This window comes from Convolutriloba macropyga, chromosome 11 (genome assembly GCF_964194025.1).
Source record: "Convolutriloba macropyga chromosome 11, txConMacr16.3, whole genome shotgun sequence".
NCBI classification, from domain to species: domain Eukaryota; kingdom Metazoa; phylum Xenacoelomorpha; order Acoela; family Convolutidae; genus Convolutriloba; species Convolutriloba macropyga.
Window position 1 is genome coordinate 54,659,405 of NC_134478.1, and position 13,887 is coordinate 54,673,291.

The following is a 13,887-nucleotide window of genomic DNA, read 5'->3' on the forward strand; positions in this document are numbered from 1 at the left end:
GGAGTTTTTAAAAAAATTTTGGAGATTTCAATTTTCTCTAAGTCCATCGCCTGTTTAGGGATTAATTACCGGAAACAAACATGGGCTTAAAATAACGGACATAAAATGAGGTTTCTGGGGGGTCAAAAAAAATAGAGGATCATCCCGAGTTGAAGGCCAGAGCCCTCAACTCGATATGACCCCTATTTTTTTTTCAAATTGATTTTTTTTGCTTAAAGTCAAAGTCTTTGGCCGCTCCATTTTTTTCAAAACACCTCTTCATCCACGGGATAGTTAACAGTTCTGCCTGTGAACGGCTTGGAGATGATTGGTATCACAATATAATAACAATTAAGTGTTTTAGAGTTGCGAAATCCGGTGTTTTTAAAAAAATTTTTGCGGATTTCAATTTTCTCTAAGTCCATCGCCTGTTTAGGGATTAATTACCGGAAACAAACATGGGCTTAAAATAACGGACAAAAAGTGGGATTTCTCGGGGGGTCAAAAAAATAGGGGATCATCCCGAGTTGAAGACTAGAGCCCTCAACTCGAGATGACCCCTATTTTTTTTCAAATTGATTTTTTTTTGCTTAAATTCAAAGTCTTTGGCCGCTCCAGTTTTTTCAAAACACCTCTTCATCCACGGGATAGTTAACAATTTTGCATGTGAACGGCTTGGAGAAGATTGGTATCACAATATAAAAAAAATTAAGTGTTTTAGAGCTGCGACATCCGGTGTTTTTAAAAAAATTTTGCGGATTTCAATTTTCTCTAAGTCCATCGCCTGTTTAGGGATTAATTACCGGAAATAAACATGGGCTTAAAATAACGGACATAAAATGGGATTTCTCGGGGGGTAAAAAAAAATAGGGGATCGTCCCGAGTTGAAGGCCAGAGCCCTCAACTCGAGATTATCCCCTATTTTTTTTTTTTCAAATTGATTTTTTTTGCTTAAAGTCAAAGTCTTTGGCCAGTCCAGTTTTTTCAAAACACCTCTTCATCCACGGGATAGTTAACAATTTTGCATGTGAACGGCTTGGAGAAGATCGGTATCACAATATAAAAAATAATAAGTGTTTTAGAGCTGCGACATCCGGAGTTTTTAAAAAAATTTTGCGGATTTCAATTTTCTCTAAGTCCATCGCCTGTTTAGGGATTAATTACCGGAAACAAACATGGGCTTGAAATAACGGACATAAAATGAGATTTCTGGGGGGTCAAAAAAAATAGGGGATCATCCCGAGTTGAAGGCCAGAGCCCTCAACTCGAAATGATCCCCTATTTTTTTTTCAAATTGATTTTTTTGCTTAAAGTCAAAGTGTTTGGCCGCTCCATTTTTATCAAAACACCTCTTCATCCACGGGATAAATAAGAATTCTGCCTTTGAACGGCTTGGAGAAGATTGGTATCACAATATAATAAAAATTAAGTGTTTTAGAGTTGCGAAATCCGGTGTTTTTAAAAATTTTTTTGCGGATTTCAATTTTCTCTAAGTCCATCGCCTGTTTAGGGATTAATTACCGGAAAAAAACATGGGCCTAAAATAACGGACATAAAATGGGATTTCTCGGGGGGTAAAAAAAAGGGGATCGTCCCGAGTTGAAGGCCAGAGCCCTCAACTCGAGATGATCCCCTATTTTTTTTTTTTCAAATTGATTTTTTTTGCTTAAAGTCAAAGTCTTTGGCCAGTCCAGTTTTTTCAAAACACCTCTTCATCCACGGGATAGTTAACAATTTTGCATGTGAACGGCTTGGAGAAGATTGGTATCACAATATAAAAAATATTAAGTGTTTTAGAGCTGCGACATCCGGAGTTTTTAAAAAAATTTTGCGGATTTCAATTTTCTCTAAGTCCATCGCCTGTTTAGGGATTAATTACCGGAAACAAACATGGGCTTAAAATAACGGACATAAATTGAGATTTCTGGGGGGTCAAAAAAAATAGGGGATCATCCCGAGTTGAAGGCCAGAGCCCTCAACTCGAGATGATCCCCTATTTTTTTTCAAATTGATTTTTTTGCTTAAAGTCAAAGTGTTTGGCCGCTCCATTTTTATCAAAACACCTCTTCATCCACGGGATAAATAAGAATTCTGCCTTTGAACGGCTTGGAGAAGATTGGTATCACAATATAATAAAAATTAAGTGTTTTAGAGTTGCGAAATCCGGTGTTTTAAAAAAAAAATTTTTTGCGGATTTCAATTTTCTCTAAGTCCATCGCCTGTTTAGGGATTAATTACCGGAAAAAAACATGGGCTTAAAATAACGGACATAAAATGGGATTTCTCGGGGGGTAAAAAAAAGGTGATCGTCCCGAGTTGAAGGCCAGAGCCCTCAACTCGAGATGATCCCCTATTTTTTTTTTCAAATTGATATTTTGCTTAAAGTCAAAGTCTTTGGCCGCTCCAGTTTTTTCAAAACACCTCTTCATCCACGGGATAGTTAACAATTTTGCATGTGAACGGCTTGGAGAAGATTGGTATCACAATATAAAAAATATTAAGTGTTTTAGAGCTGCGACATCCGGAGTTTTTAAAAAAATTTTGCGGATTTCAATTTTCTCTAAGTCCATCGCCTGTTTAGGGATTAATTACCGGAAACAAACATGGGCTTAAAATAACGGACATAAAAAGAGATTTCTGGGGGGGTCAAAAAAAATAGGGGATCATCCCGAGTTGAAGGCCAGAGCCCTCAACTCGAGATGATCCCCTATTTTTTTTTCAAATTGATTTTTTTGCTTAAAGTCAAAGTGTTTGGCCGCTCCATTTTTATCAAAACACATCTTCATCCACGGCATAAATAAAAATTCTGCCTTTGAACGGCTTGGAGAAGATTGGTATCACAATATAATAAAAATTAAGTGTTTTAGAGTTGCGAAATCCGGTGTTTTTAAAAAATTTTTTGCGGATTTCAATTTTCTCTAAGTCCATCGCCTGTTTAGGGATTAATTACCGGAAAAAAACATGGGCTTAAAATAACGGACATAAAATGGGATTTCTCGGGGGGTAAAAAAAAGGGGATCGTCCCGAGATGAAGGCCAGAGCCCTCAACTCGAGATGATCCCCTATTTTTTTTTTCAAATTGATTTTTTTTGCTTAAAGTCAAAGTCTTTGGCTGCTACATTTTTTTCAAAACACCTCTTCATCCACGGGATAGTTAAAAGTTCTGCCTGTCAACTGTTTGGAGAAGATTGGTATCACAATTTAATGAAAATTAGGTGTTTTAGAGTTGCGAAATCCGGAGTTTTTAAAAAAAATTTTGCGGATTTCAATTTTCTCTATGTCCATGGCCTGTTTAGGGATCAAGTACCGGAAACAAACATGGGCTTAGAATAACGGACATAAATTAAGATTTCTCGGGGAGTCAAAAAAATAGGGGATCATCCCGAGTTGAAGGCCAGAGCCCTCAACTCGAGATGATCCCCTATTTTTTTTTTCAAATTTATCTTTTTTGCTTAAAGTCAAAGTCTTTGGCCGCTCCATTTTTTTTCAAAACACCTGTTCATCCACGGGATAGTTAACAATTCTGCCTGTGAACGGCTTGGAGAAGATTGGTATCACAATATAATAAAAACTAAGTGTTTTAGAGTTCCGAAATCCAGAGTTTTTGAAAAAAATTTTGCGGATTTCAATTTTCTCTAAGTCCATAGCCTGTTTAGGGATTAATTACCGGAAACAAACATGGGCTTAAAATAACGGACATAAAATGAGATTTCTCGGGGGGTCAAAAAAATAGGGGATCATCCCGAATTAAGGGCCAGAGCCCTCAACTCGAGATGATCCCCTATTTTTTTTTTCAAATTGATCTTTTTTGCTTAAAGTCAAAGTCTTTGGCCGCTCCATTTTTTTTCAAAACACCTGTTCATCCACGGGATAGTTAACAATTCTGCCTGTGAACGGCTTGGAGAAGATTGGTATCACAGTATAATAAAAATTAAGTGTTTTAGAGTTGCGAAAACCGGAGTTTTTTAAAAATTTTTGCGGATTTCAATTTTCTCTAAGTCCATCGCCTGTTTAGGGATTAATTACCGGAAACAAACGTGGGCTTAAAATAACGGACATAAAATGGGATTTCAAGCACACTTTAAAACACCATTTAAAACTCAGCACACTTTCTGTTAAAAACTGAATTTTGCAACATCCCTTGTAATAGTGGATCCCTGCAGGAATTGATTATAATCCAAAATTATAAAGTTGGAATATTCAAGTTGAAAATCGTAAATGGTCAATTTTATTGGCCTTTCCATGCTTTTAAAACAGCAAAACCGCATTTCTACTGAATTTATTACACAATTTAAAAAGAAAAGTTTAGTCGGCATCAAGAACGTGATAATAAGTTCTCGAGAGACTTCCAGCCAGGTGTTTATTTTAGATCAAATAATTTTTGTTTAATTAGTTGCTTCGCTGTCTCCCGTCACGTTGAAATAAATATAAATAGGGATCAAATAACGCAAAAAAACAACGTTCAATGGCATATTGAGCTAGAAATATCTCACATAAGTGACAGAAGCTAAAATTGTATTTTTTGCGTAACGACAAATTCAAGCTGAGACTTCAGCTCGAGATGAGCTTCTAATTTCTTCAATTTGAGTTTTTTTGGTTAATTTTAAAGTCGTTTTACACTCATTTTTTTTCAAAACAACTCCTATTCGACTCAATAGGTAACAACTGCGACTTTGATCGAATTGCAGACAATTATTAATATAATTTTTAGTTATATCTTCATAAAGTTTAGTAAAACTTACTTTCTGCTAAGAAATAGCAGATATTGTACATTGTACATTTCCACATTGTACATCACCTGACTGAATACGTGTGAATTTCAGCAATAAAACATTCGTTTTAAAAAAGCAAAAAAAACTTTTCAGGGGGATCAAAAAATAGGGGATCTTCCCCAGTTGACAGCCCCGCAGAAAATTTGTCCAATAACAATAGTTTTTAAAAAAACAAGATTTTAGTTTTGAGAAAGATTTATTTCTCTAAGTTAAATTTAAGTGTTTTAAGTTAAACTATTGTATTGGCCGCAACAAAAATAAACCATACCCATTTTTTTGTCGAGTCATACTAGTCATATGAGTAGACATGAAAATGGGGATCGGGCCAAACTGTAATTTGGTCTCATTTTGAAAACTTGAAAATGGGCATCCCAAAACTGGAATTCGGGTACGACGATTTTAACTCGAAAATGGGCACTTGAATTTGGGTACTGAGATTCTGTAGCCAAAAATGAAAATGGGCCAAAAATGGGCCATTTTCAAGTTAGGCTACAGCTACTACTACTACTACTACTACTACTACTACTACTACTACTACTACTACTACTACTACTACTACTACTACTACTACTACTACTACCACTACTACTACTACTACTACTACTACTACTACTACTACTACTACTACTACCACTACTACTACTACTACTACTATTACTACTACTACTACTACTACTAAACACTGACTGGGATTTAATTAGAGTCTGCAATAGAATGCTTAAATTTTGCTGGTTGACGCTTAAAATGTGCCTTGAAAAGGAAGTTTTTATAATGTTGCTGCTATTCAGCCGTTGCCAAACTGTTGATCGGTAACCAGATGGCACTCTTGGATTGTATAGCAGCCTTCCACTTTTTGGCTTCCGCATTTTATGTTTTTCTACAGAAATTTTTGTTTCGCATTTTATGTTTTTATGGCTTTCTTCAGTTTTTTTGTTTGAGCCTTTCTTTTTTTTGAGCCGGCTGCTCTAAAATGGTATTTAATGACAAAGTGATAAAGGAGTTGAAAAAAAGTCCTACAAAAGTTTAAAAACACGTGTTGAAATGCACCGGTTTACAGAGCTCTCTCTTAAGCAAGGAAAATAAGTGCTACTAGCGTCTTTTTACCCAGGTTGAGGTGCCAGACCGAAAGTCGATAGGTCCAGACCGAAATGAACGCACAAGGTGTGTCATGCGTTCAAAATTACACGGTCTGGAAAAAAATGAACGCACGATAGTCTGGACATATGCAATTTTGAACGCACGATATTCTGGTCTTATTTAATTTTGAACGCACGATAGTCTGGACATATGCAATTTTGAACGCACGATGGTCTTGAAATGACGTAGGCAACAAAATCTGAAAAAATCCTTTAGCAGAGCTAAACATTCAAAGGTAATTGTGTTAATTAATGTTGTTCATGAAAATTAAAGATTTATATCACGACCAAAACGACATATATTGATAATTGCGAACACAATTGCAAACGTTGTATGCAAAGGATTGGGACGGCCCATAACCGACGTTATTTTAAATGAGAGAAAAGGTCGTCTGATGCGTTTTCCACTGATATTTGATGGCCTCAATATCTCTATATGAAGTGATCGATACTGTTGATCATTTCAACTTTCAAAAGTTTTGTAAAACCAGCTCTTCAATGGACACCTCGAAAATCAGGTATGTCAGAAAAGGCTTGTGCTCAAAGCGACAAAATCATACTTTCCTAAATCACGTATTACCTATAAAAAAAAGTATAAAAAGGACCGTGTACACCATCCGGCAACAATGGATGTAGGTCGGAAAGGATGTAAGGGTCGGAATGGATGTAAGGGATGATGAATAGCACTTAGCCGGATGCTGCACTCCAAACTGTTCCCCTCCAGACAATGTAAAGACGGCCCAGTCACGAAAATAACTAACAAGTGGAGAGAAAAGCACCTATACATAAATATATATACATATATATATATATATATATATATATATATATATATATAAATAGCACACATAAGGAACTAGTAATGAAGGATTAAAATAAAAACAGGATATCAAAGAATAAGCAAAGGAATAAAGTTAAGCCGCCGAACACTCAGTGCAGCCTTCCCTCCTCCACGGCGGCGCTAATTGAAGTCTCACTGGGAACACGAGGCTTGAGGGCAAGACATCCCCTTAAGCAGAAAACACAGCTCCTCAGAAGAGCGAAGCTGATTTTCGTTCGGATGTAGCTTATAGTGCGGCGTACTCTCCGCATTTTTCGCTGATCTTGGTTGCGAGTTGTTTCATAACGCGCGATGCTGATGGCCCAGCACCGCCCGAGCAAGCAAAAAACCAGTCAGTTGAAACTGCTGTGTCCAGTTTCGTGGATTCGCTCTTCGTACTTATTTCGCTTGATGCTCTAGTGATAATTGTATGCGTCTTTTATGGTCTTAAGACAGCTCTTCACGTGAGGGTTGAAAATCTTCACATCGAAGAAAGCGGGATTAAAGCGTGAGCCCCAGAGACCGTTTGCCTTGATGTCCAGTCGAGCGTCATCATCAGTAGAGGTGGAATTACTCGAGAAAATTTCTCCATCGAGCGACTGAAGTTTTGGCTCTATCTGTAGATCGTGGCAACCGTCATCCATCAGGTTTGCAATTGCGTCTTTGGTTTCGTTGTGTCGTAGGTGCGTATACCCGCCTTTGGCGCAATGTAGGGCATGGGTACGCTAATTTCTTTCCCGAATGGGCATATAGCTGGCGTGTTATTCGCTTCCCAGGTGTAGCGAAGTACCATTGCATCACGGAACTCAGTCTTCGTGAGGTCAAAACCATGTTTTGATAACGGAAGCACGCTAAGATAGCTAGATGCTCTTTTCTCCGAGGCCAGCTTGATGGTATACTTCGTTTCTGGTAGATTGTTTTTGATTCTGGATTCATTCGAGATGAGTTCACGTTGCATGTCTGCTTTCTCTCTGGGACTAATTTTGGTTTGTTCAAATTCACATTGTTGAATTTTGAATGAATCATTATTAAATGATGCCAATGGATTTGAGAGTTCAATTGATTGCTCAAAATTTTTATGAAAATCTTGTGGGAGGGCGATGTTAAGCCCACCCAATCTGAGAGGGAGAGAAAATGTTCTCTTTCCTCTTGGATTGTTTCTTTGCGACGATGTTCGGTAAAGAAATAACCCAACGTTCGGTAAAGAAATACAAAATCTTTACGTGATGTCTAAAACACGTAAAGATTTTGTCAATTTCACTCCAAAAACATTGAAAAAGAATATGCTGTGCAGGGACTTGGAAAAATTAATTGTATTTGCAATAATTGGCAGCTGTTTGATAGCACACCATTCATGATAGACTTAGGTGTTATTGTATCAGAAAACATCACTTGGTCAGAGCATGCAAAAAAGCGGGTAGAAAACTCGTTGAAAGCACTTTATGCCATCAAGCAAAATTTTTGTGAACACAACCTTAAACAACAAGAAAAATGCCTACAGAAGCTACATTGTGCCCATTCTGAGTTACGATTCACAACCATGGAAACCAAGCAAATCGGATTTAACTTGAAAGCGTGCAGAAGAAAGCAGTGGCATGGGTTTTTGGTTCGAAAACGCAATCATACAAATGTAGTCTAGTGATTCTTAAAATTTTACCTTTATCGCTTTATCAAGAGTTGCATGTCGTCCTTTGTTTGCTAATTTACTGTCTGGAGAAGTTGACATTGACTGGCATAAATACGTCTCACTATCAGATATCGGAAACACAAGAGCGTAGATAACTCGAAATTTTCAGTGCGAGTACGATTTTTAAATGTGAGCCTGTAATTTTGCCAATATATTTAACGGTTTTTTAGAAATAGATAAATGCACTGCTTTTACATTGATAGACTTGCAAAAAATGACAAATTTATCAAAAAGAATAGCAGAGGATGCATCAAAAATTATCTAAATAATTTTTGGTTTTGCAAAGGATTGGGACGGCCCATAACCGAAGTTAATGTAAGTGAGAGAATAGGTTGTCTGATGCGTTTTCCACTAATGTTTGACGGCCTCATTATCTCTTCAAGAAGTGATCGACCCTGTTCATCATTTCATTTTTTAAAAGTTCTGCTCAAAGCGAAAAAATCATACTTCGTGCTCTAAGCTAAAGAACCCTGTTAATCATTTCAAGACAAGTTGTCCTCAGAGCGAAAACATCATTCTTGCCTAAATCACGTAAAAATTTTGTCAATTTCGTCTCGTATAAGATTGAAAAAGGATATGCTGCTCAGGGATTTGAAAAAATTAATTGTGATTGCAATTATTGGCAATTGTTTGATAGCATCAACATTCATGATAGACTTGGGTCTTATTGTATCAGAAAACCTCATCTGGTCAGAGCAAGCAAAAAAGCGGGTAGAAAAGTCGTTGCAAGCATTTTTTGCCATCAAACGAAATTTCGTGAACACAGCCTTAAGCAAAAAGAAAAATTCCTACAGAAGCTACATTGTGCCCATTCTGAGTTACGATTCACAACTATGGAAACCAAGCAAATCGGATTTAACTTGAAAGCGTGCAGAAGGAAGCAGTGGCATGGGTTTTTGGTTCGAAAACGCAATCATACAAATGTAGTCTAGTGATTCTTAAAATTTTACCTTTATCGCTTTATCAAGAGTTGCATGTCGTCCTTTGTTTGCTAATTTACTGTCTGGAGAAGTTGACATTGACTGGCATAAATACGTCTCACTATCAGATATCTGAAACACAAGAGCGTAGATAACTCGAAATTTTCAGTGCGAGTACGATTTTTAAATGTGAGCCTGTAATTTTGCCAATACATTTAACGGTTTTTTCAAAAGCGAAATTTTGTTTAAAGAAGATTACAAGAAAAAACTTTTGCATCTTTGCTTTCTAGACTTTCACAATAAATATGACTAGATTATCCCATGTACATGGAGAATTGTTTGCGGATGTACCAAATGCAAAGAAGTGAAAGAAACTCAATTTCTCTCAAATGAAGAGCTTAGAACTACTAAAACTGAGGGTCCGAGGACCCATGAGATTTTGCTCTAAAGTCTTATTTTTATTATTTACTCTATTTTAATTGCCATAATTGATTGGAACGATTCTTTTAATTGCCCAATAACTGGCGGAAATTGAAGCAGCTTTTTGTCAACTCGCAAATCCGCAGAGAAAAAGTTCCCAGATCACAAACTTTTGTCAGAGATCGTATGTTATTTGACAGATTTTGGTTTTAAAAAAGTTTTCGTCGTTGATTAATTCGAAATTGAATAATTCAGATAATATAACCATTTGCGTACATTTTTGAATCAATGCAAAATTGTTTTCAAGTCTGCAGAAATAGTTAATAGAAACTCAAATTTAATTGATCAATAATTGTAATTATTGCAATGATTGATATTTATGTTTTGCCAAATAAATTAATTGAGTGCTCCTCTCTTTTTGTCTAGCCAATTAATTGCAATTAATTTTTCCAAATCCATGATGCTATTGAGGCTTTGAAAGTGAAATTGGTGCCGATTTATTGAACTTTGTTCCTAGACTATTTTAGTTGCCACCCCTGAGTTTGACCGACTACCTATTTAGGGTATGGGTTTTTTAACAGTTCGATTTAAACACATACTTGACTGGTGCTTTGGGCCGTAAAAGAGCAGTTCTTGTGCAAATGAAGGGAATGTAGTATCTGGAGTGCTCTTACGTAATCAAGTTTTTGCTTCTCATTGTGTACTGTGATTTCCTTAGTAAAATCAACTGCTTAACAGTGTTTTACATGCATAAAACTATTCACTTTTTAAACTTAAATGTAATTTTCTGTTTCAGATTTGAAAAATGAGCGGACCGCAAGCTCCTCGTGACCAGGAGCTTAAAAATATCATAGATAAACTAGCTAATTTTGTTGCTCGAAATGGCGTCGAATTCGAGAGGATGACAAAGCAAAAGCAGAAAGACAACCCTAAATTCCAGTTCCTGTTTGGCGGAGAATTTTTTGACTATTATTCATATCGTGTAGCCGCTGAGCAAACGATGCATCAACAACAACAGCAAATGCATCAACCGCCCAGTTATCCACCCCCAAGTTCGGCTCCCCCATTTCCTGCCCAAATGCCACGGCAGTCACCAGCACCACCTGGAGCTCAAACTGGAACCAACCAACAGCCCCCACCTTTTCATCCTGTTCACAATATGTCACCAAATGCGATGCACGGGCCGCCTCCAGGAGCAATGCATCTACAGCATCAAATGCCTCCGTTACCCCCTATGAACAACATGCGACCGCCGCCTCCGCTTCCACCTACGAGTGCAGCGGGTGCCGCGCCTTGGTCTGGACCCCCAGTAGAATTTCTTCAACAGCAGATTCAAACAAGCCTTTCTAATCTTCAAGCGCAGCAGCAAGTGCTGGGCGACGAGCAAGAGTCAAAAATTAGACTATTGATAGAAGAGAAAATAAGCGAATTGTTGGAATCGATGTCGAAAGAGATGAAAATTGACGTTAACGAAATTGACCGAATAATTTCGCCCATTGTTGAGTCTTGTACTAAAGATGCAATATCAGCTGGGAAACAGTGTTTCCTTAATGTGTCGGCCAATTCGCAGTCTCATTGCAATTTCATGTCTCTCTACTTGCTGGACCAAGTTCTGAACAAAGTGAAGAGCTTTGACGGGCGACTACACATAATTTATTTGATAAACGATGTCGTTCATCACTGCTTTCGAAAAGGTGTGTAATCAATAAACGTGTTGACACGCTGGAAGTTTTTCGTCTATATCTTGGAGTAATGGGTAATATAGGGATCTAGCGCACGTCCACTTCATGTCATATTACTAGATTCCTATATTAACCCATTACTAGCATACGATACACAATTTTAGTAATGGGTAATTTAGGAATCTAGTAATATGACCCGAGGTGGCCGTGCGCTAGAATCTGATATTACCCATTAATTCTCGGGAAGAAATTTTGGGCTAAATTGCTCAGATAGCACTTGAAATAAAAAATCTTGAATCCCTTCTAACCAATTATATGAATGGTTTGTATGTACTCCCGTTGAAGAAAATTTCTTTTAATTTTATGGGGTAGGGAAGTGGGTGAAAACAATTTGTTTCATTGCGGGGTCTCACTCTTCTGTCCATTGGGTGGATCATACCCCCTTTTGTTGACGCCTATTTACTTGAAATAAAACCCGGATCTCTGATAATCAGCTAGTTTCTGATTTGAACTGTTTGTATATACTCCCATAGAAGAAGCTGTCTTCTCAACTTTATGGGGCGGGGGGTAAAAAGCAATTTGTTTCTGAACCATGAAAAGTGATTTTTTTCTTTGTCTTTGTTCAGGCAACAAAGATTTACAAGATGCGGTTGAGGATGTGGTTGTTCCGATATTCACTCTTGCCCACCATGGCGCCCAACAGGACAATGACAAATTTCAGAAGCTGAATAAGTTGGTCACACTGTGGACCACTCACAAATATTTCCATCAAACTGTCCTTGATAAACTGAGACAAACGAATGAGCTCAAATGGAGTGAGTTCTCTTGCAAACACGTTGAAGGCTTCAAAGATGAGATTCAAGGCATTGTCGCTTCAACTCAAGCCCGGATAATTGCACTGACGCAACAGCATGACTCATTTGTTGCACACCTGGAGCAGCAAATGTCAGTCGCTAACACTGCAGCTCAGCAGCAACGCCAACAACCTAGTAATCCGCCACCTTTTATGAACCCGCAAAATATCCAATCCGTACATCAACCACCCAATACAACCTCTAATGTCCCTAATTTTGCCGGGTTTTCTAACCAGCAAGGCCTGAACACAATGCCTGGAGGCTATCCCCCGAATCATGAAATGGCCACAAACATGCAACCACCACTGCCGACAAATGGCCAACAGTCGAGCCCTCAAGAGGAACAGCCTGAACCTCTGTTGAGTAATGCAAAGTTCTTCGATTACCAGCATAAACGTGAAAACGTGCCTCCTAATCTTAGAGCACCATCGGATGACCAGCTTCCAGAAATAAAGCATGAAATTTACGAGTATGATCATGGGAACTCCAGACCTTTGGCTGAACCCTCGGCAAAAAACCGCTTTCCAATTCCAAAAGAGCCTCCAATTGAAAGTCTGGTACCGATTGCACCCTATTGGGATCTGCCAGCTGGTCTAATGATTCCTCTGATTAATCTGAAAGATGTTGATTACGAACCAATTGATCCGAAAGAGCTCAGACTTCCGCCTGCAATACCGCCTTCAAACCGTCTGTTAGCAGCATTAGACGCTTTCTACGCACCACCTGGACCCGATAGACCACGTAATCTGGACGGCTGGGAACATGGCGGACTGTCAGAGTACTACAAAGCGAAGTCAAAGTACATTGACAAACGACTTCCTGTCAAATCCATCAAAGTTGCACCTTATGTAGAGGACATGTTAAAAACTCACGTTATGGAGTTGCCACCGCATAAGCCTAGGCTACCTTTGAGTCGACATCGGAGACCAAGTCCTCAGTCATTGACTTCATCCAGACCAAGTAGACGACGATCAAGAAGTAGATCCCGTTCCAGATCAAGATCTCGTTCTTATTCCAGATCTCGATCTCGGAGCTCTTCCTCGTCAAGTGAGGGCCGAGGTCCAACATCTGCACTTCCACTAAAAACCCGACGTAGCGAGGACTCAAAACTTGAGGAGTCAAATGTAGGTCACCAGTTGCTGAAAAAGATGGGTTGGGGTGGCAGTGGTCTTGGTCGCGAGGAACAAGGAATCCAGGAACCGATAAAGCCAAAACCGGCCCCGATGAGTGGCAACAGTAGCGTGTTTCCTCTTTTTAAAGGTCATGTTCCGGCTCCTGGTTTGAGTACAGTAGTTCCACCTAAATCAGAGTCACCTGTAACAACTGCACCTCCAATTGCAAATGTGACTCCAGAAACAGCCAAGCGATTAGAGGACAAACGTGCGGAGTTCCAGCGCAAAGCTGCAGAATTGTTAATGAAGGCCAAAGCTCCCGACGCTTCCTGATTGAACCCAATCCCATTTTATTTTGACTTGAAGAATTTGTGTTTGCATTGAACTATAAATTGTTTCTATAGTTGCTCTACGCTGTTGCATTTATTGTTAATGTTCCTGATAGATAATCTTAATATAGAAATGTGAAAAGTTTTTGCTATTAGTCTCGTTATCACAAGTTAAT

At 38.4% G+C, this 13,887-nt stretch overlaps 1 protein-coding gene across 1 annotated transcript; it reads left to right on the plus strand.

Moving 5' to 3' along the window:
- Nucleotides 1–10,506: 10,506 nt before the first annotated feature.
- On the plus strand, nucleotides 10,507–13,866 carry LOC142349322 (calcium homeostasis endoplasmic reticulum protein-like). Its single transcript, XM_075400797.1, has 2 exons — nucleotides 10,507–11,428; nucleotides 12,043–13,866. Exons 1-2 carry the CDS (start codon nucleotides 10,540–10,542, stop codon nucleotides 13,713–13,715), a joined length of 2,562 nt encoding a protein of 853 aa, XP_075256912.1. The 5' UTR covers nucleotides 10,507–10,539; the 3' UTR covers nucleotides 13,716–13,866.
- Nucleotides 13,867–13,887: the final 21 nt, after the last annotated feature.

Bases quoted from the DNA above. Each gene is read 5' to 3' on its own strand.
- LOC142349322 (XM_075400797.1), top strand. From the start codon at position 10,540: ATGAGCGGACCGCAAGCTCCTCGTGACCAGGAGCTTAAAAATATCATA. The intron at 11,429-12,042 runs GTGTGTAATCAA...GTCTTTGTTCAG, and splicing joins TCATCACTGCTTTCGAAAAG to GCAACAAAGATTTACAAGAT.